Source organism: Chrysochloris asiatica, unplaced genomic scaffold (assembly GCF_000296735.1).
Source record: "Chrysochloris asiatica unplaced genomic scaffold, ChrAsi1.0 scaffold00007, whole genome shotgun sequence".
Lineage (NCBI taxonomy): Eukaryota > Metazoa > Chordata > Mammalia > Afrosoricida > Chrysochloridae > Chrysochloris > Chrysochloris asiatica.
The window spans coordinates 36,974,613-37,000,826 of NW_006408525.1; the positions used below are offsets into that span (position 1 = coordinate 36,974,613).

Genomic DNA, 26,214 nt, shown 5'->3' on the forward strand with positions numbered 1-26,214 from the left:
CCATAGATGTGTGGGTTTATTTCTATACTCTCTATTCTATCCCATTGGCCTACTTTCCTTTGTCCTTATGCTAGTACAATGATTATACTTAGTAGTAAGAATTGGAAGTGTGAGTCCTCCTACTTTGTTCTTTTTCCAAGATTGTTTTGCCTATTTCAGGTTCCTTGAAATTCTATATCAGTTCTAGGATCAATCAATTTGTGACCAAAAAAAGGGGTGGTGGTCGTGGTGGTGGGATATTGCCATCTTAATAATACCAAGTTTCTCAATACCTGAGCCATTTACTTAGGGCATCTTTAAATTCTTACACCAGCAGTGTTTTGAAATCTTCAGCCTCTGTCTTGTACATTTTTGTTAAATTTATTCTTAATTATGTTATTATTTTTGACATTATTATAAGTTGAATTGTTTTCTGAATTTCCTTTTTGATCATCTGTTGCAAATGCATAGAAATACTATTGATTGTGTGAGGGGGCTTCAGAAGGTTCGTGGGAAAACAGAATTTTAAAAGATAATCAGATTTTCCCAAGAAGCTCTCTCCTATCTTGATTGTGTTTCTGCAACCTTGCTGAACTCTGTATTACCTCTAATAGTTGGTTATTCCTCAGGATTTCTTGTGTAGAGGAGTACATCATCTGTAAATAGAGATAGTGTTACTTCTTCCTCTCCACTCCGGGTACCTCTTACTTCTTTTTCTGAACTAATTGCCCTGGCTGGAACTCTCATTACACTGTTTAGCATATAAACAATTCTGTATGGGGTGAGTTTTTCAGATTTCCTTCTGCTTTGATTTCTAATTTCATTCCATTGTTGGTCAGAGAACATGTTTTGCATAATTTCAGTCTTTTAAAACTTGGTGGGACTTGTTTTGTGGATGAACTTACACTCAATTGTGGAGAATATTCGTGATACCCTTGAGAAGAGTATTCGATAGGTATCAGTTGGATCTGCTAAGTTTATATAAGGAGGTTTCAAAAAGGTCATGGAAAAATTCCATCAGATTTTCCATGAACTTTTTGAAAGCCCTTCATGTTGTTTTTCGAATCTTCTATTTCCTTGTTAATTTGCTGTGTAGATCTGTCCATTTCGACAGTGAAATTATGAAGTCTCCAATTATTATTGTCGAGCTGTTTGTCCCTTCAGTACTGCCAGGTTTGCCTTCATGTATTTTGGAGTTCTGTGTTTGTGCATATATATTAGTAATTGTTACATCTTCGTGATGGGCTGACCATTTTATGTAATGTCCCTCGTTCTTTCTCATTACAGTGTTTGTCTTCACATCTTTCTTAAGTTATCTACATCAACTACTGTGATGGCATTGTAGTTGTTGTTGCTAAGTGCCATCGAGCCAATTCTGACTCTAGCAACCTCGTACAGGGTTTCCAGGGAGCGATTGGTGGGTTTGAACCAACCTTGTGGAATGTGGAAATCATTGAATAATATCATTAATATCATCTACAAGTAAAATTTTGCTGAAGGTAATTCAGAAACAGCTGCAGCTGAACATTAACATAGAATTGCCAAAAATTAAAGCTGAATTCAGAAGAGGATGTGAAACTAGGGATATGTCATTGCTGACATCAGATGGATCTTGGCTGAAAGCAGAGAATGCCAGAAAGATGTTTCCTTTGGCTACGCAAAGGCTTTTGACTGTGTGGGCCATGACATGTTATGGATAGCATTGCAAAGATTCAGCATTCTAGAACACTTGATTGTGCTCCTGAGGAACCTGTATATAGACCAAGAAGCAGTAGTTTGAACAAACTAAAGGGATACCTAATGGTTTAAAATCAGAAAAGGTGTGTATGCCAGGGCTGCATTCTGTATGCTGATCAAATAATCCAAGAAGCTGGATTATATGAGAAAGAACATGGCATCAGGATTGGAGAAAGACTAACAACCTGCAATATGCAGATGATATAACCTTGCTTGCTGAAACCTTGTTTAAAATGCTTACTGATGTAAATCACAGACCATGGCTTTTGGTATGGATTGTACTTCACTGTAAAGAAAGGAAAAGTCCTTACAACTGGACCAATTAATAACATGATAAATGGAGAAAAGATTGAAATTGTCAAAGACTTCATTTTGCTTACATCCACAATCAACATTCATGAAAACAACAGTCAAGAAATCAAATAATGTATTGCATTAGGCAAATCTGCTGCACAAGATCTCTTTAAAGTGTTCAAGAGCAAAGATACCAGTTTGAGGATTGATGTGTTTCTAACCCAAGCCATGGTATTTTCAATTGTCTCATAAGCATGTGAAAGTTGAACAGTGAATAAGGAAGACTGTAGAATCGATGCATTTAAGTTATAGTGTTGGAGAAGAATATTGAATGTACCATGGACTGCCAAAAGAACAAACAAATATGTGTTAGATGTACAGACAGAATGACAAAAGTGCAGTGTATTGTGTCTCTCATACTTCAGACAGTCCCTGGAGAAGGACATCATGCTTGGTAAAATGGAGGGTCAGTGAAAAGGAGGAAGACCACCGTGAGATGGATTGGCACAGCAGTGGGCTCAAGTGTGATAACAATTGTGAGAATGGTGCAGGACTGGGCAGTGTTTCCTTCTGTTGTGTTCTATTCGCTATGAGTCAGAACCAACTTGATGGCACCTAACAACAACTATTGCTGTCATATAAATACACTAAGTGGTTGACTTTAAAGAGCAGAAATTTCTGCAGTTATTTTAAAGGGATACATTTTAATATATAACAAAGTATTTTTTCTGATGTCAGTATAGCCACTCCAGCTCTTTTGTTACTGATTGTACATAATACCTTTCTCCATCTTTTTATTTTCCATCTATTTATATTTTTTAATCTATAGTTACTTTCTTGTGGAACAAATAACTGGATCATGTTTTTGTGTTGTTGTTTTTTTAACTTTATTGTGAATTGGGTGAAGGTTTATAGACAAGATCATCTGCTCTGCGTTCAGGAAACTATACACCTTGTTTCATCTCAGTGATTACACTATCCTCCCTGCAGTTCCCCATTTACATCTGATATATCATAAATGAACAAGGAAAAAGTAATTGATGCACATCTACAAAACAAAAAATATATATATTCATTTAAATGTCCAAGGGACACATCTGCCAGCCTGCCTTCTGTCCACAGGCACACAGCCACCATCTTTGCTGTCACCGCTTTCCTAGCTAGGTAGGGAGCTCAGATCCACTCCTGCTCTTCCTTCTTGATGGTCCAGGGAGGATCATGGTTTTTTATCCTTTTTTTCTTATCTCTGCCTTTTAAATTTATAGTTTGATCCATTTATATTTAATGTAACTACAGATAAGGTAGGGTTGACTTCTGCTATTTTTCTATTTTCTATATATGTTGCATCTTTTTGTTCCACAGTTCCTTCATTACATTAATCTTTTGTATTAATTATATATTTTCTATTGTATTATTTTAATTTCCTTGCCATAGATATTATTGTTGTTAAGTACTGTCTATGTACATATATATGTATATTTACATATGTATATATATTTTATAAGGAGCTCCGTTAGCGTAGTGGTTATGAATTGAGCTGCTAATCTCACGATCAGCAGTTTGAAACTAACAGCTGTTTCACGGGAGAAAGATGAGGCATTCTGCTCTCCTAAAGATTTACAGCCTCGGAAACCGTGTACAGGGTCACTGTGAGTCAGAACCGACTCCACGGCACACAACAACAACAACAACATATTTTATATTTATATTATTATTTATTTTCAGAGTGGCTGTCCTGGGAGGAGTCAGAACCAACTTGACGGCACCTAACAACAACTATTGCTGTCATATAAATATACTAAATGGTTGACTTTAAAGAGCAGAAATTTCTGTAGTTATTTTGAAGGGATACACTTTAATATATAACAAAGTATTATTAATTAAAAATCTAGTACGGATGGATGGATACCAACTTAATTTCAATAATGTACAAAAATCTTGCTCCTGTATGCCTCCTCCACCCCCACCTTTATATTGTTAGTGTCACAAATTACATGTGTACACATTGTGTACCTAACATAAACTTACACATACTAATTTATGCAATAATCTTTTAAATCATAGAGGAAGAAAAAAAGTATTAAGTACATTAATGGTTTATATTTGCCTTTACTGATATTGTTAAATGTCTTTGTGTGTATCAACCTTGTGAGTTACGTTTCATGCCTTTTCATTTCAGCCTGAAGAACTCCCATGTTTAGCATTTCTTGTAGAACAGAGCAGCTAGCACTGAGCTCTCTTAGTTGTCATTTATTTGGAAATTTCTTAGCTTCTCCTTCCATTTTGAGGGATGATTTATTTTACTAGATACAGACTTTGTGATTGACAGTTGTTGTTTTTCCTTTGAGCATTTTGAATATGTCATCTCACTGTGATATTGGCTTCCATCACGTCTCCTGAGAAACCAGCTGTTAATGTTACTTAGGAAGGGTTCTTTTATGTGACAGGTTCTTTCTCTCTTGAGAATACTTTTAAGATTCTTTTACTTTGACTTTCAGTAGTTTAAAGATTATTGTGTGTGTTGGTGTGGATTTCTTTGATTTTATCCTATTTGGAATTTTTTGAACTTCTAATATATTTGTATATTTAATTTAACTTCTCATATAATTTGTACATTAATATTTATCATCACATTTGGAAAGCTTTTGGCTGTTAATTCTGGAAATACTCCTAATTGCACAATTTTCTTTATTGTTTCCTTCTGTGTATGTTGATATGCTTGATATTGCTCCACCAAACTCTGAGGTTTTATTCAATTTTCCTCACTTTAAAAAAATCCTGTTACTCAGCTATCTAATCTCAATAGACCTATCTCCAAGTGTGCTGATTCTTTCTCCTTGCTCAGATCTGCTGTGAAAACTCTCTAGTGAATTTTTCATTTTAGTAATTGTATTTGTCAACTTCCGAATTTCTGTTTTGTTTTATTGTAATTTCTTGTTGTTGATATTTTTTCTCTGTGAGGCATCATTTCCATAGTTTCCTTTAATTTTATAGACATGTCTTCCTTTAGTTTTTTTTATTTTTTAACATATTTCAAATAGCTGATTTAAAGTCATTGTCTAGTAAGTCCAAAGTCTGGGTTTCTTCAAGGGTAGTTTCTATTGATAACCTTTTATTTTCTCTCCTATTTATGGGTCATATTTTTGTTTCTTTGCATGCTTTGTAGTTTTTTGTTGATAAATGGGGCATTTTGAACATAAAAATGAAAGCTTTGACATGCCTATCACACTCCCCAACTTCACCCGACTACATGTGCAGCTGCTCCTACAACACTGTGTGACTTCCGAAGTTAGATGAGGCTACGCATGACTTTTGAATTGGATGTCCAACAAGCCACCAGACATGGCAAAACAGATCATTACAGTGCACTGAGAATGACGTCCATTCTTTTCCTGAGAATAAAGAGTGTTCTACTCTTTCTGGCACTGGTACCGGAAATATGGGCTCCTGGTGTGGCACTGTGGGATAAAGCAGTGGACTGCAAGGCCTGTTTGAACCACATTCAAACTCACCAGCTGCCCTCTGGAAACCCTCCACAGGGTCACTATGAGTCAGACCCTACTCAGCTCAACTATTTGTAAGGCTACCACTGAAATGGGTAACGGGATGGAACTGGGTAAAAATGGCACAAATCTTGCTCTTCTTACTATGACTCACCTGGATTTTCTTGAGTAAGTGTCCCCTTGATTACTGCAAAGTTCAGTTTGTTTCCAGATGTCTAAAACATTTGATTTTGTCAGTTTCTGCCAGTTGTATATGTTTGCTTTTATGAAGGGACGGAGTTTGGAGTCCCTTACTCTGCCATTTTTGATGGTGTCACTTGTGCTTATTTGCCAGGTGAATTTCTAGTATCTGGGGAAAACATCTGTGCCAAAACATTTTAAAGTTTTTATAAAGGTTTGTGGAGTCCTGGTGTGGCGCTGTGGGTAAATGCACTGGACCACAAGGTAGGTGGTTCAAGCTCACCAGCCACTTTTCAGAAACCCTGTACAGGGTTCCTATGAGGTGGAACCCACTCCACGGCACTTAGCAACAACAACAATAAAGGCTTGTATAATGTGCTTCAATCAATGACCTATTTATATGATTCTTAATTTTAGAATTTAAATTCTTTGCATTCAGTTGTTGTTGTTATTGTTAAATACCCTCTAGTCAGTTCTGACTCGTAGTTACCCTGTGTAGGATTTCCTTAGAGCAGCTATTGGGTTAGAACTGCCAATCTAGCAGTACAGTGTTTATCCTACATTGCCAAATCTAGTGGTTTAATATTTGATAATATTCTTTAGCTGTGAAAGTGTGAATAAATACCTTCCATCTGTCAGTGGGTTTTTACAGTGAAATTGCTTTTACAGAAACACTTGGTCACCTTTTATTGATGCATAAGATTCACAAATGATAACTAACTTGAAAACTGAAAAAATATTCTGACAAGGAAAATATAATTTTTACCACATGGCAGACTTTGAAGTTTTTCATGCATTAAGATAACTTTCGTCAGTTATCTTGCACAAAATGATTTCACATGAATCATCTCATAGAATAAATGGTTTATGTGTTCACTGTTTATTTCCAGCTTTTAAAAGTAATTTCTTGAATATTAGCAGTATAGAAAAATGTCTTATTTCCTTCCCCAGTGTGAATTTTTTTGCTGCCAGAAACCTTGGCAGATTAATCTCATGTGGGATGAGACATAGATGTTAGCTTAACATTTAATTTGAATAGAGATGGTTTTTTATATTATGTTTTGCTAGTTTTTCTTTTTTTATAACAGCTTTGGTTTTTCTCTTGACAAATGGCATATATAGTTAGCATGGCAAATGTAGATGTTAGAGAAATTATGATTTCATGATTCGAAGATAGCTATTGTAGACTTTAACCTTTCATTCTTTTTTGCACAGATATGAACATATGGTTGATTTTTGGAGGGGCTTTAACTTACCGGGGAAACTTTGAAATAATTTTTCCCAATTGCTGTGTCCAGCTATCCTACCCCATCAAACCTTTCTTTTTTTACTATGTGGTGGTTGTTGTTGTTGTTAAGTGCCGTCAAGTCGGTTCCGACCCATAGCGACCCTGTACAGGGTTTCCGAGGGTGTAAATTTTTACTAGGTTAGAGCACTCTTAATGAATTCTTGGACCGATTACCATTAAAATTTTTGCTACTTTGCAATTTTAGAGTATTTTCATGTAGTTTCATTCATTTCATTTAGTTTCATTCACTTAATTCCATAGCAACAACAAAATGAATTATGTTAAAAAAAAATAAAAACTAACTCCTTGAGTTTTCCTCCCTGACCTTTAATGTGACTAAAACTGTGACTCTCAGCACTCTTAAGGATTACTTAAAAAAAAAATTTCCTGAAAATATATTTAATTTTTGTAATTATGATTCTTTAGAGATAACACAAATAGTTATGAACTGAAGATAAACTTCTACCTAAACTGACATTCTCTCATTGCAGAGGTTGTTGTGTTCTGTCATCGATGACTTGATTGTCTTTATTCTAGAAGCTAGATAGACTCAGGTTGGCTAGAAATGTCATGTCAGTGAGACCTAATATGTGCATTCATTCTAGGGTCTTCTCTACTGCTTGGTGGGAAGATAATATTTGTAGATTGTAAGCACCCTTGCCTGTGTGATGCTACAAGGTCAGCAGTTCAACTCCACCAGCCGCTCCGTATGAGAAAGATGAGGCTTTCTGCTTCCATAAAGGTTTATAGCCTTGGAAACCCTATGCAGGATTGCTATGAGTTGGAACCAACTTAACAGCATATAACAACAACAAAATTGATTTTAATCTACTTTCCTACAAAGTCATATTAATTTCCCTATACCTCTCTTTCAGAAAACAAACCCGATACAAATGGGTTGTAAATTTGCAAATTAAGAGAAGTTTTTTGCTTCTTTATGATTTAATCTCTATGAACTTAAGATAAAATGTTAAAGTTGTTTTAATTGTGCTGAAATAATGCATTTTACTTTTTAAATAATTACTTTTAAATAATGTAAAATAATGGGACTATTATAGTTATCTAGAAAAGAAGATGATGGTAGCTTGAGCTATGGTGTAACAACAGAAATGGTGAGAAATAAGTAAATTCAAGATATGCTTTGTAGGTAGGGCCTACAAGTATTCATGATGGGTTAGATGTGATTTGTGAAGGAAGGATAGGGAGGGCCTGCGCAACTGCCTAAGAGGTGGTGTCATTTGCTATGAGGACAGTTTGGGTGAAAGAGCCCATTTGAAAAGAGTATGGGTGTAGTAGTATTTTATTTTGCACATGATAAGTTTGAGATGCCTACTCAACTTTCAGTTGGATATGTCAACTGGAAAGTTGAGTGCTGGAGTCTAGAACTCAGGCCAGAGGACTGGACTGGGGAGAGAGCAAAGAGTCCATAGATGGCTTTTCAAGCCATGGTGCTGAATGCAGTTGTTTAAGGAGAAATCTCAGAGAAGTCAGCTTTGGCAAAATCTTGAGGCATTCTCGTAGAAGAGAGGAACCAGCAAAGAAATTGGAGGAGAAGTGTGTGCTACGGAAAAAGGGGGAATCAGGTATGAGATTAGTGAAGTGTCACAAATGCCTAGAGAAAAAAACATTTCACAAAGAGAAAGTGGTCAGTTCTCTTGAATGTAGGTGAGAGCTCAAGTAAACTCATGTTTGGCCATCAGCGGTGTGGTCACCTTAGGGGCCGATGAAGGAGATATTTAGAGGGCAGCAAGTAGAAATGGTGACTAAGATAACTCTTGAGTTTTGTTGTGAAAGAGAGCCCAGGAAAGAGTCAGGAGTCAAGGGACGCTTGACAGTGTGTTTGATGTTGTTTAGTGAAGACAAAAATCATTTTTTATGTCAATGGGATGATGATCCACTGAGAGAAGATTGATGCTGAGGCGAGAAAAGAAATGATTGCATGAGTAAAAGCCTCTAGAAGGTGAGAGAGTTAGAAACCAAGGAAACAAGTAGATTTGTAAGAAATAGTTTGAATGTGCATGTTTGAAAATATCTTTATTCTGCCCCCACATGTGATTAGCTGTCAAAAAAAATATATCTTCTAGTATTGTGTTTTGTGTTTTATGTGAGCATTCTGGAGTCATTTTGATTCCTTATTTTTCTTCTACTTGTTCCTCCCCCACCCCCCACCCCTGGCATACTTTAGGGTTGTTTGTGTGTGTATGTGTATTTTTGTTTGTTTTGTTTTGCAAGTGTACAGTCATATGCCCAAATGTAGAGGTTTTGTGTTTTCTTTTATTGACTCACACTTGGCCTTTCAGTCTAGATTGTAGATCTACTCTGACTATTATGGAACCAGTAGGTATAGGTAGATATTTAAATGTACATTACTTGCAATTAAGTAAAATTTGAACTTCATTTCCTCAAATCATTGCATTTCAAATGCTCGGTAGCCACCTTGTTGAGGAGCAGGGATTGGAGACAGATCATTGTCACAGAAGGCTCTTGAGAGCAGCACTGCTCCTCCAGCTTGTGAAATGGTCTTCCTACCACCATCTCTTGAAGAGCAAAGATGTCAGCTTGAGGACTAAGGTGCGCCTGACCCAGGCCATGGTATTTTCAATAACCTCTTATCGATGCGAAAGCTGGACAGTGAATAAGGAAGATCGTAGAAGAATTGATGCCTTTGAATTATGGTGTTGGAGGAGAATACTAAAAGTGCCATGGACTGCCAAAAGAACCAATAGATCTGTTTTGGAAGAAGTGCAGCCAGAGTGCTCCTTAGTGGCCAAGATGGCTAAACTTCGTGTCTCATACTTTGGACATATTGTCAGGAGGGAACAGTCACTGGAGAAGGATATCATGCTTGGTAAGATGGAGGGTTGGGGAAAAAGTGGAAGACCCCCAACGAGATGTATTGGCCAGGTTGCAGCATTGATGGACTCAAGTGTGGTAGTGAAGTTTGCCCAGGATTGGACATTGTTTTGTTCTGCTGTGCATGGGGTTGCTATGAGTCGATTCCAACTCGATGGCACCTGACAACAACAAACCAACCACCATGTCTCTGCTATTCATAAGGGTTTCAGTGACTGAATATTTGGAAGTGGTTCATCTCTCCTTCTTCCTAGTCTGTCTTCATCTGGAAGCTCATCTGAAACCTGTCCACCATGGGCGACCCTGTTGGTATTTAAAATACCCGTGGTATAGCTGCCAGAATCACAGCAACTCACAGCCACCACAGTATGACAGACTGACAGACGAGTGGTGGCCCAGGATCGGGCAGTGTTTCGTTCTGCTGTGCATAGGGTCGTTATGAGTTGGTACCGACTCAATGGCACCTGACAACAACAACTACCACCATCTTTCTTCTCTCTCTTCCCATGTTCTAAAACTTCTCTTGATAGAACGTGGAACCTTTTGTATTCTCCAAATCTCATTTCTCCTTTCATATTTTCACATCTTTTTTATTTTTGCCCTACTTTCAGGAAGACGTTGATTTTGTTTTCATACATTTTCATGGTATTTTGTATTTGAATTCTAATGTTTTTAATGATCAGGAATTCTTTATTTTCAGATTTTCCCTTTGTTTTCCATAGTTCTTGGTTTTGTTTTATGAGTAGAGTGCCTTTTCTGAGGATGCCAGTTAGGAGGTTTGTTCATTGGTTTCGTGTTTGGTTTTTAGTAGGAACTAAACCTTATGTGGTGCTGTGGGTTAATGTGCCAGACAACAAAGCCGTTTGAACTGCAAGGTCGGCAGTTCAAGCTCACCAGCTGCTCTTCATAAAACCCTGTACAGGGTTGCTATGAGTTGGAACCAACTCGACCACACTTAACAACAACAACAAAACCTTATTTGGAAATTGTCTTTTATCCTGAGATATCTTTGAATGGGTGGTGACCTCTGATTATCTGTGTCACTAATAAAATTCACTGAAAAGTAACTGGAAAGTTGTTCATATGGTGCAGGGCTTAGTGACTGGCAGACTTCACTTTGGGTTGATTGAGTGGAGAACCAACCTTTTCCCTGTGGACCTCTTCAAAACTTTAAACTCTCTGAAGCCTTTCCAATTTTCTCAGGGTTTTGTCTTGTCTCTTAATTTTTTCTTTTTTTCCTGCATTGCAGGTTCTGTCAGGTCATCCCTCTAGTTTTACCCCTTCATCTTCCTTCGTAATTCCATTTCCAGTTCAGCTCATCTCTATTGTAGCTGGGAATTCAGAGGCTCAGCCCTGCCACACCGAATAGAACCGCACTATTGTAGGGTTTCTTAACCTGTCGTCTTTATAGTAGTGCATCTTTCACCCACAGAGTGGCTGGTGGGTTCCAACTGCCAACTTTTTGGTTAGTAGCCCCTGCGAAGAGACAGGGTTTCTCTTGTGAACCCTAAGCCAGCAGAACTCTGCAGGGCAGACAGGCTCTCATCGTGGGTATGTAACTACAATTCCATCCTTCATCCACAGACACGGTTGCTCTGTTTTCCACATATTCCCAAAATGTGTTTTATATTGATGGCCAATCAGCTGGTCATTATTACTGGTTTTTTGTTTTTTTTTTCCATATGATAAGCTGTGGACTGCAAACCATAATAAGGTCAGTGGTTCAAGCCCACCAGCCACACATAAGAGTCAGATGAGACTGTCTGCTTCCAAAAAGATTTAAAGGGGTCCCTATCAGCCAGAAATGTCTTGATGGCACTTAGCAACAACAAATTAGTATTTTAGTAACGTTTTGGACCAGTCTCCACCATTAATGGGAATAATGCCTTTCTAACAAATACTGTTTTATAATTTATCTTATGAGCCCAATTACATTGTTATTCAAACTATAGTTTATTCATCATACATTGTCTCACATATTAACATTGTTTTTCATTCTACAGTGAAATTCCTGTCTTCTTTCCTTCCTAGTTCATTTCTTTTGGGGAAACTCTGTACCTCTCTACCAAGCTAGCTCACAGCTCACAACATAAGATGATAGATAACCTTATGGGTTGTTCAATTCAAAGACATCAGTAGAGTCCAAGTCTATTCTATAAACAAAACTTTCTTCTTCAAGTCTTTGACATTTAAATATAAATTTAAATATAATGTATTCAGCATTCATTATTTTAATTCTCTCATCCAATATTTATTGAGGGCTTTTACATCTGAGCACTGTATTATGTTCATAAGAGCTAGTTTGTTCTTCAGAAGCTTGGTATTTTCTGGACATTTCTTTTTTAGGTCACTGTCATGTGGCTTCTCCTGGCATCGCACAAATGCAGGCCTAGCACATATTTTTTTAAATTTTGGGGACAATGCAAGCTTCTCCAAAAAATGAATTTTACTAATGAAGCAGCAACGTCACATTTAATATCATTGAAAGAGATGTAAAACAATGGGAGTTAGTGAGCTTTTAGACCATTGTTGTTGTTAAGTGCCGTCTAGTAGGTTCTGACCCATAGCAGCCCTATACAGGGCTTCCAAGGAGTGACTGGTGAGTTTGAACCATCGACCTTGCGGTTCAAACCAATTTTGCAGTCCCACGCATTAACCCACAGCACCACACCAGGACTCCTTTAGACCATTAAATTTATATGATTGTGAAAAATTATCACCACCTAAATAAATGACTCAGGAATAAGCATTGTGTATCTCAGAAGGTATAAACTGATGGGCTAGTCATGTTTTGCTTGCTTGCTCAGTGTTTTTAGAAAACAGACTCGGCCTCATTTGAGTGCTGGGTAGGGATTCTCCAAGTCCTCATGCTGCAGTTCCCTCTGCTCCTTGTTACCTCGAGGCCATAGAGCTGGCTTTTCAGAGGCTGGAATTTGCAATTCTTGTTTGAATAAACGATGAAATAAGATGCAGCTATGAAATAGGATATGCATGAGGCCACACAGGGTTGGTTTGAACCGAAAGGATGACAGTTCAAAACTTACCAGCCACTCTTCGGAAACCCTATACAGGGTCACTGTGAATTGGAGCCAACTCAATGGCACTTAACATTAAATAGGATGCCACAGAAGAGTTTTGATGACGTGGAGAGACAGCTACGCATGGCATTTTAATGAAAAATTACCAAACTGCATATGATATGATCTAATTTTTTATAAATATGCAAGTTATGTAGGGGAGAATTAGTGTCTCATCTGGCTCGCCCATTTTTAGTGGCATTAAGTCAAACACTGGATATCAGGGGCCAGGTGTTGTCAGTCTGACCTGTGGCCTTTACAGGTTCCCAACAACCTTTCAGAGTTTAGCAGCTATTGATTATTGCTTAGATCTTCTGTCTCATTTACGATTGCAGAATCATTACTTTAAAATTCTGTCAGTTTCTTCTGTGCTGACTTTTCTAAATAAGAGAGAAATTTTTCTCATCAACAATTTAATTTCCTAATATTACAGTCTGTAGAAAAGACAGGATAAATGCTTAATTCTTGCCTTTTCCTTCATTTTAAGGGTAATAAGCTGGTGACTCTTAAAGGTTTTTTTCTCCCATTTCTTTTGTAATATTACTATAAGTCAGGTATTATTAATGAATGTGTGTTTTCAATTCATCGTAGTAATTATGCTTTTTGGATACATTGTTTTCTCTTTGGCCAGCGGGGGAACGGGGGACCCTTCATGTTGCTGGCTGTCTCCTTTTGATATGTTATTACTGTTAGTGTCTTTGAGTCAGTCCCGACTCATAGCAACCCTGTATAGGGTTTCCAAGAAGCCGCTGGTGAGTTTGAACCACTGACCTCGTGGTTCACACCAGTGCTGCGGTCCAGTGCTGTATCCTACAGTGCCACACCAGAACTCTTCTTTTGCTATCTCCGCAGTTATCTTTGGTTAGCTTCCACACTTGCAGGCACGACAAAGATAAACTTAGTTCATCGTCTACATTGTCTGCCCCAGCGTAGGGTCAGATATTTCTTGGAGAACCTTGGTGGAGAGCTCTCTCTGCTATAAAGGTGTTCATTGCCACTGGGTTGCTGCTACCGTTTCACTAAGCAGAGCTGGGAAATACTTTTTTTTTTTTTTTTTTTAGGAGAAAAGTAAATCATAAGTTCATATTGCTATTTCTTAGTCAATTGAAGGAGGATTACAAGGTTTTTAGTTTTTAGATCTGTTCTTTTACAGTAAAAACCATGGGTCCTAATGAGTGTCTTTAATGGAATTACTTATTTGCTTTATATATACATGTATGGACTCCTGATGTGGTGCTGTAGGATAAGCACTGAACTGCTATCCACAAGGTCAGCGGTGCAAACCCACCAGCTGCTCCTCAGAAACCCTGTACAGGGTCTCTATGAGTCAGAACTGACCTGAGGGCACTTAACAATAACAACAACACGTGTGTAAACTGAAACCAGATTGCCGTCAAATTGATTCCAGCTCATAGTGACCCTGCACAGGGTTTCTGATCATAGTGACGCTATACAGGGTCGCTATGGGTTGGAACCCACTCAACAGCACTTAACAACATTATATGTATATATATGTGTGTGTTTCTTTCTTTCTTAGATAAAAGATTGCATATACCATTACCACACTCTAGCAGTATATAGAAATCTTCCTCATTCTGTTAATAGCTACTTAGTACTTCCATTATTGAGTTATATCATAGTTTCTTTAATCAGTCTCCTATTGATGGGCATTTGGATAGCTTCTAGTCCTTTGCTATTGTAAAACCATGCTTCAGTGAATAACCTTGTGCATATGTCATGAAAGATCTCAGAGATGTTTACAACTATCAGTTTTTTATACAGGCTCTCAACATCTAAAACTGATCATTAAGAATTTAATTATTTAAAAGTTTATGGTAGTACCGTTGTTTGTTAGTACAATTAACATTTTTAGTAAAACTGACTTTATTTTCCAAAACAAGAATATTGGCTGAGAAAAGTGCCATGTTTTTATTTTTGCAAACCTCTTACAACATGGTGTTTTGTTTGAAGTGTAAACAGACAATTCAGTCCCGTAGACATTTTGTTGGCAAGAGAATATTATTATTAATAATCTTTTCAGATAATTTAGGTATTCTTCCTTTGTGCCACACTAAAACGAGGCGGTTGGTATTACCTAGCGGCTTGTTGCAGTGTGAGACCTGAATCCTCCTCAGTGGCCTTTCTGGTGTTGTTATATTACAGTCCGTTAGTTTGTCATGCACTTTACTAGTTACATAATTTTGTAACATCCCTGGCCTTTTGGAAAATACTAGTTCACTGAGTTCCGCAGCTCTTCTAATACTGATACATTTCAACATGCAGTATTTAAAAATCACCATTTATTAATGCCACCACCAATCTTGTCGTGTCTTTAAGTGTTGGGAAGCTGTCAAGCTCACTGTGTAGATGCAAGTTTTCCAATACTTTGATTTGTGCCCAATCGTTTGAATTTTATCACTGGTGGTAAGTGCTGTCAGTTGCTGCCTTTGATGTGACAGGCTCACTTTGTACATTTCTAATAAAATATCTGTCAAATACCCAAGCCCGAATAACCACATTCTGTCAGTTCAGAAAAATACAGTATCCTATTAAAAAAGAAAAAGAAAAAAAATAGCTAGTCAGAACATAATTCAAATAATTGCCTAAATGCCTTTTCTCAAATTCATGCTGAAAACCATCGTAGTGTAGTATGAGGCAGAAGTGCTTACAGCATTATCTGCCATTTTATCACCCAGGGTACTTAACATGCAAAATAAAGGGCTGGAATTGAGTAAGAATTAAGAAAGTTTGCTAGTTTTAACAAGAACATTCCCAAATGAAACTGCCTCCTCCACTTCCCACCCCTTTGCCACGTGTATCATCTATGACCACTCAGATAGTTTGGGGCACTATTTTGATAGTACTAAGGAGTCCTGGTGTGGCCCTGTGGGTTAATGCGCCAGACTGCAAAGCCGTTTGAACTGCAGGGTTGGCGGTTCAAGCTCACCAGCTGCTTCTCAGAAACCCTACACAGGGTCGCTATGGGTAGGGATCGACTCGACGGCACTTAACAACATCAATAAGGAGTTCTGGTGTGGCGCTGTGGGTTAATGTGCTGGACTACAAAGTCATTTGAACTGTAAAGTCAGTGGCGGTTCAAGCTCACCAGCTGCTCCTTGGAAACCCTATACAGAGTTACTATGGGTCAGAACTGACTCAAAGGCACTTAATAACAACAACAAAACGACCAGCAGTCGTTCCTGTTTGTACTCTTGTACCATCAGTGCAAATGTCAGATGGTACAAATGTCAACACAAAGTAAAAGACCTCAGAATTATTCTGGAAATAGTTTTGATTTATGAGCCCCTTAAAAAGCTGTTGGGAATCCCACTGGAGTCTGTGGCCCACACTTTGAGAACAGCTGATTTTAAAAACTCCTACCAATCAGAAAAAGGTAGATGATCCAATACAAAAACAGGCAAAGAACAAGTACGAACAAGCAAGTCTCAGAAGAAAAAACCCAAATGCCTCTTGTAACAAAATCCCCATAACAACAACAACAAAAATCCCAGCTTCCCTGCAGCCAGAGAAATGTAATTTAAAATAAGATAGTATTCCACACCTCTCAGGTTGGCAAAAATCTGCCAGGCTGACAGAGTCAGAAGCTGCAAGGGAGCATTACAGGAGCTTGCATATGGTGTAGACTAGTTGGCGAAAATGTGAATTGCTGCAGCCACCTTGGGAAGCAAAATCTTATAAACATTGGAGGTGTATGCCACCCAGAAATTCCTCTGCTAGATAAGAACTATGTTGTTGTTGTTAAGTGTCCGTCAAGTTGGTTCTGACTCATAGCAACCCTGTACAGGGTTTCTGAGGCTGTAACTCTTAACAGGAGCAGAAAGCCTCGTCTTTCTCCTGTGGAACTGCTGGTAGTTTCAAACTGCTGACCGTGAGGTTAGCAGCCCAACTTGTAACCACTACGCTACCAGAGCTCCTTAGATAAGAACTGTATCTGGAGAAATTCTGATACCTGTGTACAAGGAGACTCATGCAACGTTGTTTATAATACAGAAATGTAAGAAAAAACTAAGTGTTCAGCAACAGTGATAAGTAAGCTGATACAATCATTGAGTGAAATATTTAAAATTAGTGAACTAGGCTTCAGGTGTCAACATACATAAATCTCAAAATACAAAGTTAAGAGGAAAGAAACAAAAAAACAGTCGAGTTACATCCAGAATGATACATAAATTGTGACACCATTTCTGTGAATTTTGAAGATATGCCAAAGCAGTGCTGACTGTTGCTTATGGACATATGCATTGTAGTGAAATTACAAGAACATGCATGGATTTGTCGTTTTTTAGTGGGCACAGAGCATTAACTGTGTCTGTAATGTTTTAATTTAAAAACAAACTTAGATTTAAGCAGCTAAGAAAAAATACTGGAATTTGTTATCACTGGGACTAGCACTTAGATGTATATGTCTCTTCCTGTTTGTTTTTGTGTACATCCAATAACTTTTTCTTTTTTAGAAAAGGTGTGCATTCTCTGAGTGGCAAAAGCAAGAGTAATTTGTTCCTTTTTGACAACAATATATATATTTGTAAACCCACTGTTCTTCAAAGCTTCAAAGACAGGAGAATTGTCTGGTGGCAGAGATGGAAGTTGTGGGGGCGGCGGGAGCAATGTGAAAGCTGGGAGAATTACAGGACCTTTTAGTCATAGTCCAAGAGAGAGTCGAGCCTCAGAGGTGGGAACAGTGGTGGGATTCCAGTTCAAGCTTGTTAAGTGCCATTGTCAGTTAGGGTGTAGAGTGTTCCCGAACACCAGCACTCATTCCAATGACAGTACAAGCTGGACCTTCTGCACAGTCGGCTTGTTGAGCACATCTGAGAGTTGTAGAAGCAAAGAAGCCCAAGTTAACCAGACTTCAGGAAGTGCTGAGCTCTTCAGAGGTTAGAAGCAATCCCTAACTGCTCTCTTTTCTGGCAGATCAGTAAAAGGAGGAAGACTTTGCCCTCTTACTGACTTTGGCTGGCCTGACAGATTAGAATTCTGAGGTGCCTCAGCTACAGCTCCAGTCTGAACCTTTTAAGTGCTGTCCCAAAGATCAAGGACACTTCACCAAAGCTGGGGGTCGGGGCTTGGAGGGCAGACCAGGGCAGGAGAGCTAAGAGGGAACTCTCTCCCAAAGCATACGGAGTCCCCCCAAGTGCCAGTCCCTCTACAAGTTGGGACAAGGCCATGGATGTGTAGTGCAGGATTGCTGAGAAAAAGCATTCTGAAGCGCTCTAGACTTTCAGCTGCCAAGAGCTGGGGAGTGGAACAGGACAACTGAGAAGTTTAATCACAATCACAGTAAAAAACTTCCAATGAAATACTATAAAATGTTTAAATATCCCAATAGAGGGAAGGAAATGGAAAACTGAGAAACATAAAGCAGCAGAAATCAACAGAAAATAAAGCAGAATTAAATCCAAACATATAAAAAATTACATTAAATATAAATGATCTAAAACACAGTAGTTTAAAGTCAGAGATTGTCAGTATTTAAATCCCAACTAAGGGCCACCTCTAAGAATCACACTTTAAATATCATAATGTAGATGGTCAAATACAAAAGGGTGGGAAAATATATGCCATGCAAAGTCTAATCAAAAGAAAGCTGAAGTGATGCTCTTAGTATTAGACAAAGTACACATCAGAGCAAAGAAAATGATCTTGGACAAAAGGGAGAGCTATTATATTGGATTAAAGGGTCAATTCATTAAAAGAACTTAATGATCCTAAATATGTATGCCGGTAACAACAGAGCTTCAAAGCACAGGAAGTAAAACTAAAAAGAGAAATAAACAAATCCACAATTAGAGTTGGAGACTTCAACATGTCTCTCTCAGTATTAGATAGCATGCCACCCACCTTCCCACTGCCTTCAAGTGGATTCTGACTCGTAGAAATAGAAAGCCAGCAAGGATATAGACAAACTGAGTATCATCATCTGCCAACAATAGTTAATGAACATATCTGGGACTTTCCACACAACTGCAATAGAGGCCACATTTTCAAGTGCATGTGTAACATTCATTAGCAAAGTATGTTACCTGACTAAAATGGAATTAAGCTAGAAACCCATAATTGAACCATACCAAGAAAAGCCCGAAAACTTGGAAATTAAACACCACACATCTACAAGGAAGTATCAGAGCGAATTAGAACATATTTTGGACTGAGTGAACATGCATTTAGTATGTTGTTGCTTTTGTGCCATTGAGTCAGTTCCCACTCATAGTGACCCTGTTTGGGTTTCTGAGGAATGGGTGCTAGGTTTGAACCACTGACCTTTCAGCTAGTAGCCCACTGCTTATCCTACCACAGTTTGAAATTGAACTTCCTGTTTTATCTCCATGTTCCTGTTTGTCAGTAATTGCTCAGGAGTGTTATCAGTATGTTTCACAGCGCTTTCCCAGAGCCCACTGTGCATGTCAGCTGTGTGATTTCTTGGATTTCAGATCGGAAGGTACCAATGATTCATTTTTAAAAATAAAGTTTAGTTGGATATTGTCCCCTTCTCTTATATCAGCTCCCATTTCTTTCTGATCTAAAAGCTTTCCTTATTTGAATTTATTTGTGTAATTATTACAAATTGATGTTTGTTTAATCTTATGGTTTGTGTGTATTCATTATTTAATAAAAAAGAGCTTATAAAGTTAATGCCTAGAATTCATATAAGCATATGTAACATTCTGTGTCATGAAGTTGAAGGAGCTCTGGTAGTGTAACGGTTGCAAGTCCGGCTGCTAATCTCAAGGTCAGCAGTTCGAAACTACCAGCCGTTACGCCGGAGATAGATGAGGCTTTCCACTCCTGTAAAGATATACAGCCTTGGAAACCCTGTGCAGGGTCGCTAGGAGTCGGAACCGACTCCACGGCACATCACCACTACCACCACCATCATGAAGTTGTTTTTGTTAAGTGCGTGGAGTTGGTTCCAAGGAGTGGCTGGAGACCTTGAATGATTAGCCTTGTGATTAGCAGTCCAGTGCATATCCTACAGTGCCACAGCAAAGGATTTGATTATTATTGTAACCTGTCCTTTTTGAGACCCTAACAGACCTTGACTTTGAGTTTTAATATTCAGACACAAAGACTTTAAGGTGGGCGTCCCTACAGGGTTGCGACTGCGGCCGGCAGTACAAAGAAATACTTGGTTTTGAGTTTCAGATCTAGCAGTCTTCCTAACAATCCTTGACAGGGCAGACATGCTGCGCAACGTGTGGCCATCAGCCATTTGGGGACTGTCTGGTCGTGATACCACGAGTGTTTTCCACACACACCTTCATTTCATGGCCTTTGGTGTTGTTAAGTGCTTTACTCTCAGCGACCCTGGACAGGGTTTCTGAGGCTGCCAGTCTTTACAGGAGCAGGAAGCCTCATCTTTCTTCCACGGAGTGTCTGGTGAGCTCGAACTGTCAACCTTGTGGTTTGCAGTCCAGTTGTTTATCCTACAGAGCCACCACACTAATAATTTAATGGCCTGTGGTGGTGGTGTGCTGTGGAGTTGGTTCTGACTCATAGTGACCCTGTATAGAGTTTCTGAGACTATAAATCTTTATGGGAGCGGAAAGCCTCATCTTTCTCCCGTGGAGTGACTGGTAGATTCAAACTGCTGACCTTGTGATTAGCAGCCCAACGCGTAATGCACTATGCAACCATCTGCCTTACACAAGGCAGTTCCAAATGTACTAATTAAACTTGCAAACGGCATATTAGTTATGCTAGTTAATATCCTAGAAAATCAGACTCTAATTCAAGACACTCTTGACCACTAAAAAATTGCCTTTAGAGTCGAATAAAATGAAAGATGAATTGACGTATTATGCTTGGAGACAAAAGAACAAGAAAAATACAAGAAACTGAATGAACTAGGTTGATGTTTCACCTCTGACCTTTCTCATTCGGTAGCGAAAACTTTGGAAATGCTGAAATGATGTGGACACTCATAGTTTAATACTAAGGGGGTTGCTGTCCTCCCACCCTCTCCTGCCTTCTGCACAAGAGCAGCCTGTCCAGACCTGTTCTCTTCCCTAATGCACATCCTAGAATTCCTCTCGATGGCACTACGTCCACAGAGCTTACACCTGCATTTCTCCCAGTTAGTTGCCAGAAATAATCCTGTGAGTTCAGCACCAGTTCTCTTTCTCTTGTTTCCAGTGCTAACTAACAACACTCATGAAATAAATATTCTAAGGATCAAAACTAAACACAAGCTGAATAGAACTGCCGAGTTTATTAGGCAATTTAAATGATATAACATTGAACACCTACACTTTGTTCTCAGAACTGTTCTAAATGCTATACGTACTGAACATATTTTACCCTCTCAACGATACTAGTAGATAAGGTACTGTGTGTAATACATTTTACAGGCAAAGTCCCCAAGAGGTTTCTCAGAAATCAGATGTATGTTTCTCTTGGTCCTTGATAGCCTATCAAGGACCAGCATTGAGTTTTGACCCTAGGTCTCTTAATACCATGTCCAGAGTTCATTCTTCTTTTAGAGTAGTTTTCACAGTCACATTGAGAACATTCTTCAGCATTTCTATTCAATGCAGTGAGATTACTATGGGCTGAAATGAGAGGCCGGGTGGGAATGGAATAAGGAGCATGGATTTCTGAAATGTCCTTTTTCCTTGTACAGTATGAACCCAGAGGACCTGGTCGGCCCTTGTACCAAAGAAGAATCTCATCCAGCTCAGTGCAGCCTTGTTCGGAAGAAGTAAACGCTCCTCAAGACAGTCTTGCTCAGTGTAAAGAGCTTCAGGACCATAATCACCAATCTTCTTTCAACTTTTCATCCCCGGAGTCCTGGGTAAACACCACCTCATCTGCCCCCTACCAGAACATTCCGTGCAATGGATCCAGCAGGACAGCTCAGCCCAGAGAGTTGATAGGTATGACAGAGTTGGTCAATTGCCAACACTCTGATAAAAGTACTCTGCTCTTTGATATTTCTGAAGTTTTTTTTTTTTTCCCCTTTGACCCCTGTAATTTTCCCCCAAATTAAATTACTATTTTTGAACATTATTTAATGGACATAGCTTAAGGGCATGCTGCAGGCAGACATTTTCAAGATTTATTTATATTTGATCATTTTGAATTGTGGCTAAATGGAAAAGCAGTGAAACCTAAAATAAAATACACAGCTAAGTAGATAGAATCACTTTTGCTTCTTTTTTTCCAGGATTGGGGTCAGTGTTAGGTTACTATTAATCATTTTGTAGGAATTTATTATAAATATATTTTGTTGGTAATTTGCTACATAATATTAGAGTTTGACCATGAGAGAGACCAGCTAAGTCCAACATTTTGAAATTTATAGACCTTTTGTTCTATTCCTTGTATTCTAACAAACTGAAAAGGCCAGAAGTCTGTGGATAAAGGAGAAAAAACACACAGGAAGGAATAGGAATGGATAGGCATTCTAATCTGAAAGTCTTTGTCTTTAGCCTTGACAATAAATACACTTTTGTAAAAATGTTTTATTGTGAATTATGTGATAATTTACATGGGAGAACATTAGTTTTACATTCATCCTATCATATATCATTTCATTGCCATGGTTACAATCCCCTCCATGCATCATCAACCAACCAAAGGGTATACCCTGCAAGTCTAGCTGCCCCCACTTCCCGGTCATCAGCACACAGCCCCTCTCCCTCTCTGGATCTAAAGTCCCCAGCTGCTCCATCTCTCCACATCGATGTCTCTGCCTCCATCTCTGGCGTCATTGCTTCTCTGGGTAGGGTCTCGCACTCTGATATTCTCCCTTGATGGTTCCAGGGATCTCCATTCCTGGGCTGCAAAGTCAATCACGCCCCTTCTTTTGCTACAAAATGTCTACCTTTACATTTCCAACCCTCACAGTCAGTCCTGATAGCAGTTATTCGCTGTTGTACTACATGGGACCTATCCCCATCTCCTTTCATTAGCCGCGCCCAGAGAGACTGGATACAAAGTAGATACTCTACCTTCCTCCGTACCCTCTGAATTTAGGCCCCCTCTTGAAAGCTTGTAAGCCAGTCACTTCTTGCCTTTGCAGCACCCCCATTTTGGGTAGCCAATGTCCAAGTTGCTCATCTCTGTCTACTCTGTGTATGGAGGGGGTGGGAATGATCCTCGCTGTAAAGATTTGTTCCCTCTTTTGAGCTACTGCATCCATAGGTGTAGGACGGGTTCATCAAATTGTTTCAGATTACTCTTTTTTTCATCTTCTTTCTTCTAGTTGAGCTCTGATCATCCAGCCATTGAAGCCAGGTCAAGTGGGTATTATCTGCAAGTGGGGGTATTCTTATGCATATGCCCTCTCTTCTTATCAGCTGGACGCTCCACTCTCCATTCTAGTCTGCTGTGGCTATGTCACTGACTCTGGGCCCAAGAGTCCCCAGGTCTTGCCACACTGCTGGCCGATCAGGTCTCTACCCGGGTTCACAGGCGTCTATTGAACATTGTAGGGCTTAGCTTGCAGTTTCATTGCTGCTTTCTCCTCACTTCCCCTTATCGGTGACGAGTGTGGTCACCAATCAGAGCGTGTATTCCCATTGAGTCTGAGCCTTGGAAGTGGGTTTGCCCTTAAGAGACTTGACCACTTGCCTTGATGTCTCCTGGGCGAGCAACTTGCTTATTCTTATAGTAATCATTCAGACTGCCTATACTGTTTTGTATTTTTCCTGTCAGTCTTTCTTTCAAGAAGTATCTTCTGTTCTTCTAGCCAATCCAGGTTGGTCTGCTTATCCTGTCAAGTGGAAATTTCCCACCTCTGAAGATTCTGGATACTGTTCAGGATTCCACCTATGGTCTTATGTAATGCAAAGGCTCCGCAGGAAGCCTCCTTCACGGGGCATGTTGTAGCCCCATTTTAGGTATTTCAATCAGTTACAGGCAGAAGACGGACTTACAAGCTTTCTATGGTGATATTTCTGGCTATTCCTTTCTCTCCCCCTCAAGTGTCTATTTTATAATGGCATGCCAGGGAAACCAAGATTCTAAAGACAGCCAAGCATCTTAACATTATTTTCCCCCTTTTTTCTATTCCAACCATATCTCAATCCCTGTATCCCAGAGCCCTGTTGTTCCAAGGTTGTGCATACATCATTATTTACCTCTGTCCCACTTAGCCCATGCAAACCTGCCTAATTGTTTTCCCGTCCACTTTTTTCTTCCAGTCCCCTCTCCCTTCTTGTGTATTGTCCCCCTCTCTAGCACCTAAAGTAGCCTATGTCTAATCCCTTCCCTGTGCTCCACCTTCCCCTCCCCCCACCCCCCACATCCAGGTAATCAGCAAAGAATCCCCCCCCACTTTAGTATGGGTTCTTTTTCTTAGTCTTTTACAGTAGTGGTCCTATGCAGTATTTCTCCTTTTGTGACTGACTAATTTCACTCAGCATAATATCCTCAGGGTTCATCCATGTTATGTGGTGGCTTGCAGCTTCCTTGTTATTCTTCAAGGTAGCATAATATTACATTGTGTGTATGTAGCACAGTTTGTTTATCCATTCTTCAGTTGATGGGCACTTAGGCTGTCTCCATCTTTTTGCTATTGTAAATAGTGCTGCTATGAACATTGGTGTGCATATATCTACTCATGTTATGACTCGTATTTCTGGTAGCATCGTGGTTACGAATCAGGCTGCGAACCGCAAGGTCAGCAGTTCGAAACTACCAGCTGTTCCACAGGAGAAAGATGAGGCTTTTTGCTCCCATAAAGATTTACAGCCTCGGAAGCTCTGTTCAGGGTTGCTGTGGGTCAGAACCGACTCGACGGCACTTAACAACAACAAATGCAAAGTAGAGGAATTGCTGGCTCATAAGGTATTTCTATTTTCAACCTTCTGAGGAAACGCCATATTGCTTTCCAGAGAGATTGGACCATTTTGCTATCCCACCAGCAATGCAAGAGTGTCTCAATCTCTCCACATCCTCATCAACATATATTGTCCCGTACTTTTTTGATCTTTGCTGCTGTTGCTGGTGTGAGATATCTCATTGTTGTTTTAATTTGAATCTCCCTGATGGCTAGTGATCGTGAACATTTGTTCGTATGTTTTTTGGCTGCCTGAATCTCCTCCTTGGTGAAGTGTCTGTTCATATCCTGTGCCCATTTGTTAATTGGGTTATTTGTCTTTTTTTTGTAGAGGTGTTGTAGTTTCCTGTCTATTTTTAAAATGAGTCCCTTGTCGGATGTGTTGTTGAAAAAGATTTTTTCACATTCCGTGGGTTCCCTTTTTACTCTTCTGGTGAAGTCTTTTGATGCACTTAAGTTTTTAACTCTTAGTATGTCCCAATCATCTATTTTGTCTACTTTTGTTTGTGTAGTTTTCAAAATGTTTGGTAGTCTGTGTATTCCCTGAATTAGTGTCCTCACATTTATCCCTATTTTTTCATTGATGGCCTTCATAATTCTGGGATGCACATTTAGGTCTTTAATCCATGCTAAGTTAGTTTTTGTATAAGGTTTGAGGTGAAGGTCTTGGTTCAGTCTTTTGCGTATCGCTTTCCAGTTCTGCCATCACCATCTGTTGAAGAGACTATCACCTCTCCATATAATATATTTAGGTGCTTTGTCAAAAATCAGTTGGCTGTATGTGGATGGGTTAATTTCTGGATTCTCGATTCTGTTCCATTAATCAGTGTGTCTTTCATTGTACCAGTACCAAGCTGTTTTGACCACTGTAGCTGTGTAATAAATTTTAAAGTCAGGGAGTAAGAGTTTTCCAACCTTACTCTTCTTCTTAAGCAGTGCTTTGCTTATCCCGGGTCTCTTTCCTTGTAATTGTTTTCTCCATCTCTTTGAAGAATGTTGTTGGAATCTGGATTGGGATTCTATTAAATGTGTAAATTGCTTTGGGCAGTATTGACATTTTCACAATGTTAAGTCTTCCTATCCAGGAGCATGGTACATTCGTCCATTTTTGTAGGACTCTTGGTTTCTTGTAGTAGTGTTTTGTAGTTTTCTTTGTTTAGGTCTTTTGTTTCTCTGGTTACATTTATTCTTAGATATTTCATCCATGGGTGACTATTGTAAATTGTATTGCTTTCCTAATGTCCTTTTCAGCACTGTCGTTTATAGTATAGAGGAATCCAACTGACTTTTGTATGTTGATCTTATATCCTGCCACTTTGCTGAATCTTACATTGAGGTCTAGTAGCTTTTTTAATGAGTTTTTGGGGTTCTCTATGTATAGGATCATATTGTCTGCAAATAAACAGAGTTTTACTTCCTCTTTGCCAATTTGGATGCCTTTAATTTCCCTGTCTTGCCATATAGCTCTTGCTAAGACTTCCAGCACAATATTGAATAGGA

The 26,214-nt window shown here is 39.0% G+C and overlaps 1 protein-coding gene across 2 annotated transcripts in view; it reads left to right on the forward strand.

Annotated features, from left to right (window-relative positions):
- Positions 1 to 26,214, forward strand: part of HELZ (helicase with zinc finger) — a 248,474-nt gene that overhangs the window by 209,381 nt on the left and 12,879 nt on the right. For both annotated transcript variants that reach the window (XM_006833595.1, XM_006833594.1), the window contains exon 32: positions 21,553 to 21,805. In XM_006833595.1, the coding sequence (XP_006833658.1) occupies positions 21,553 to 21,805 (253 nt within the window). The remainder of the gene's footprint in view (positions 1 to 21,552; positions 21,806 to 26,214) is intronic.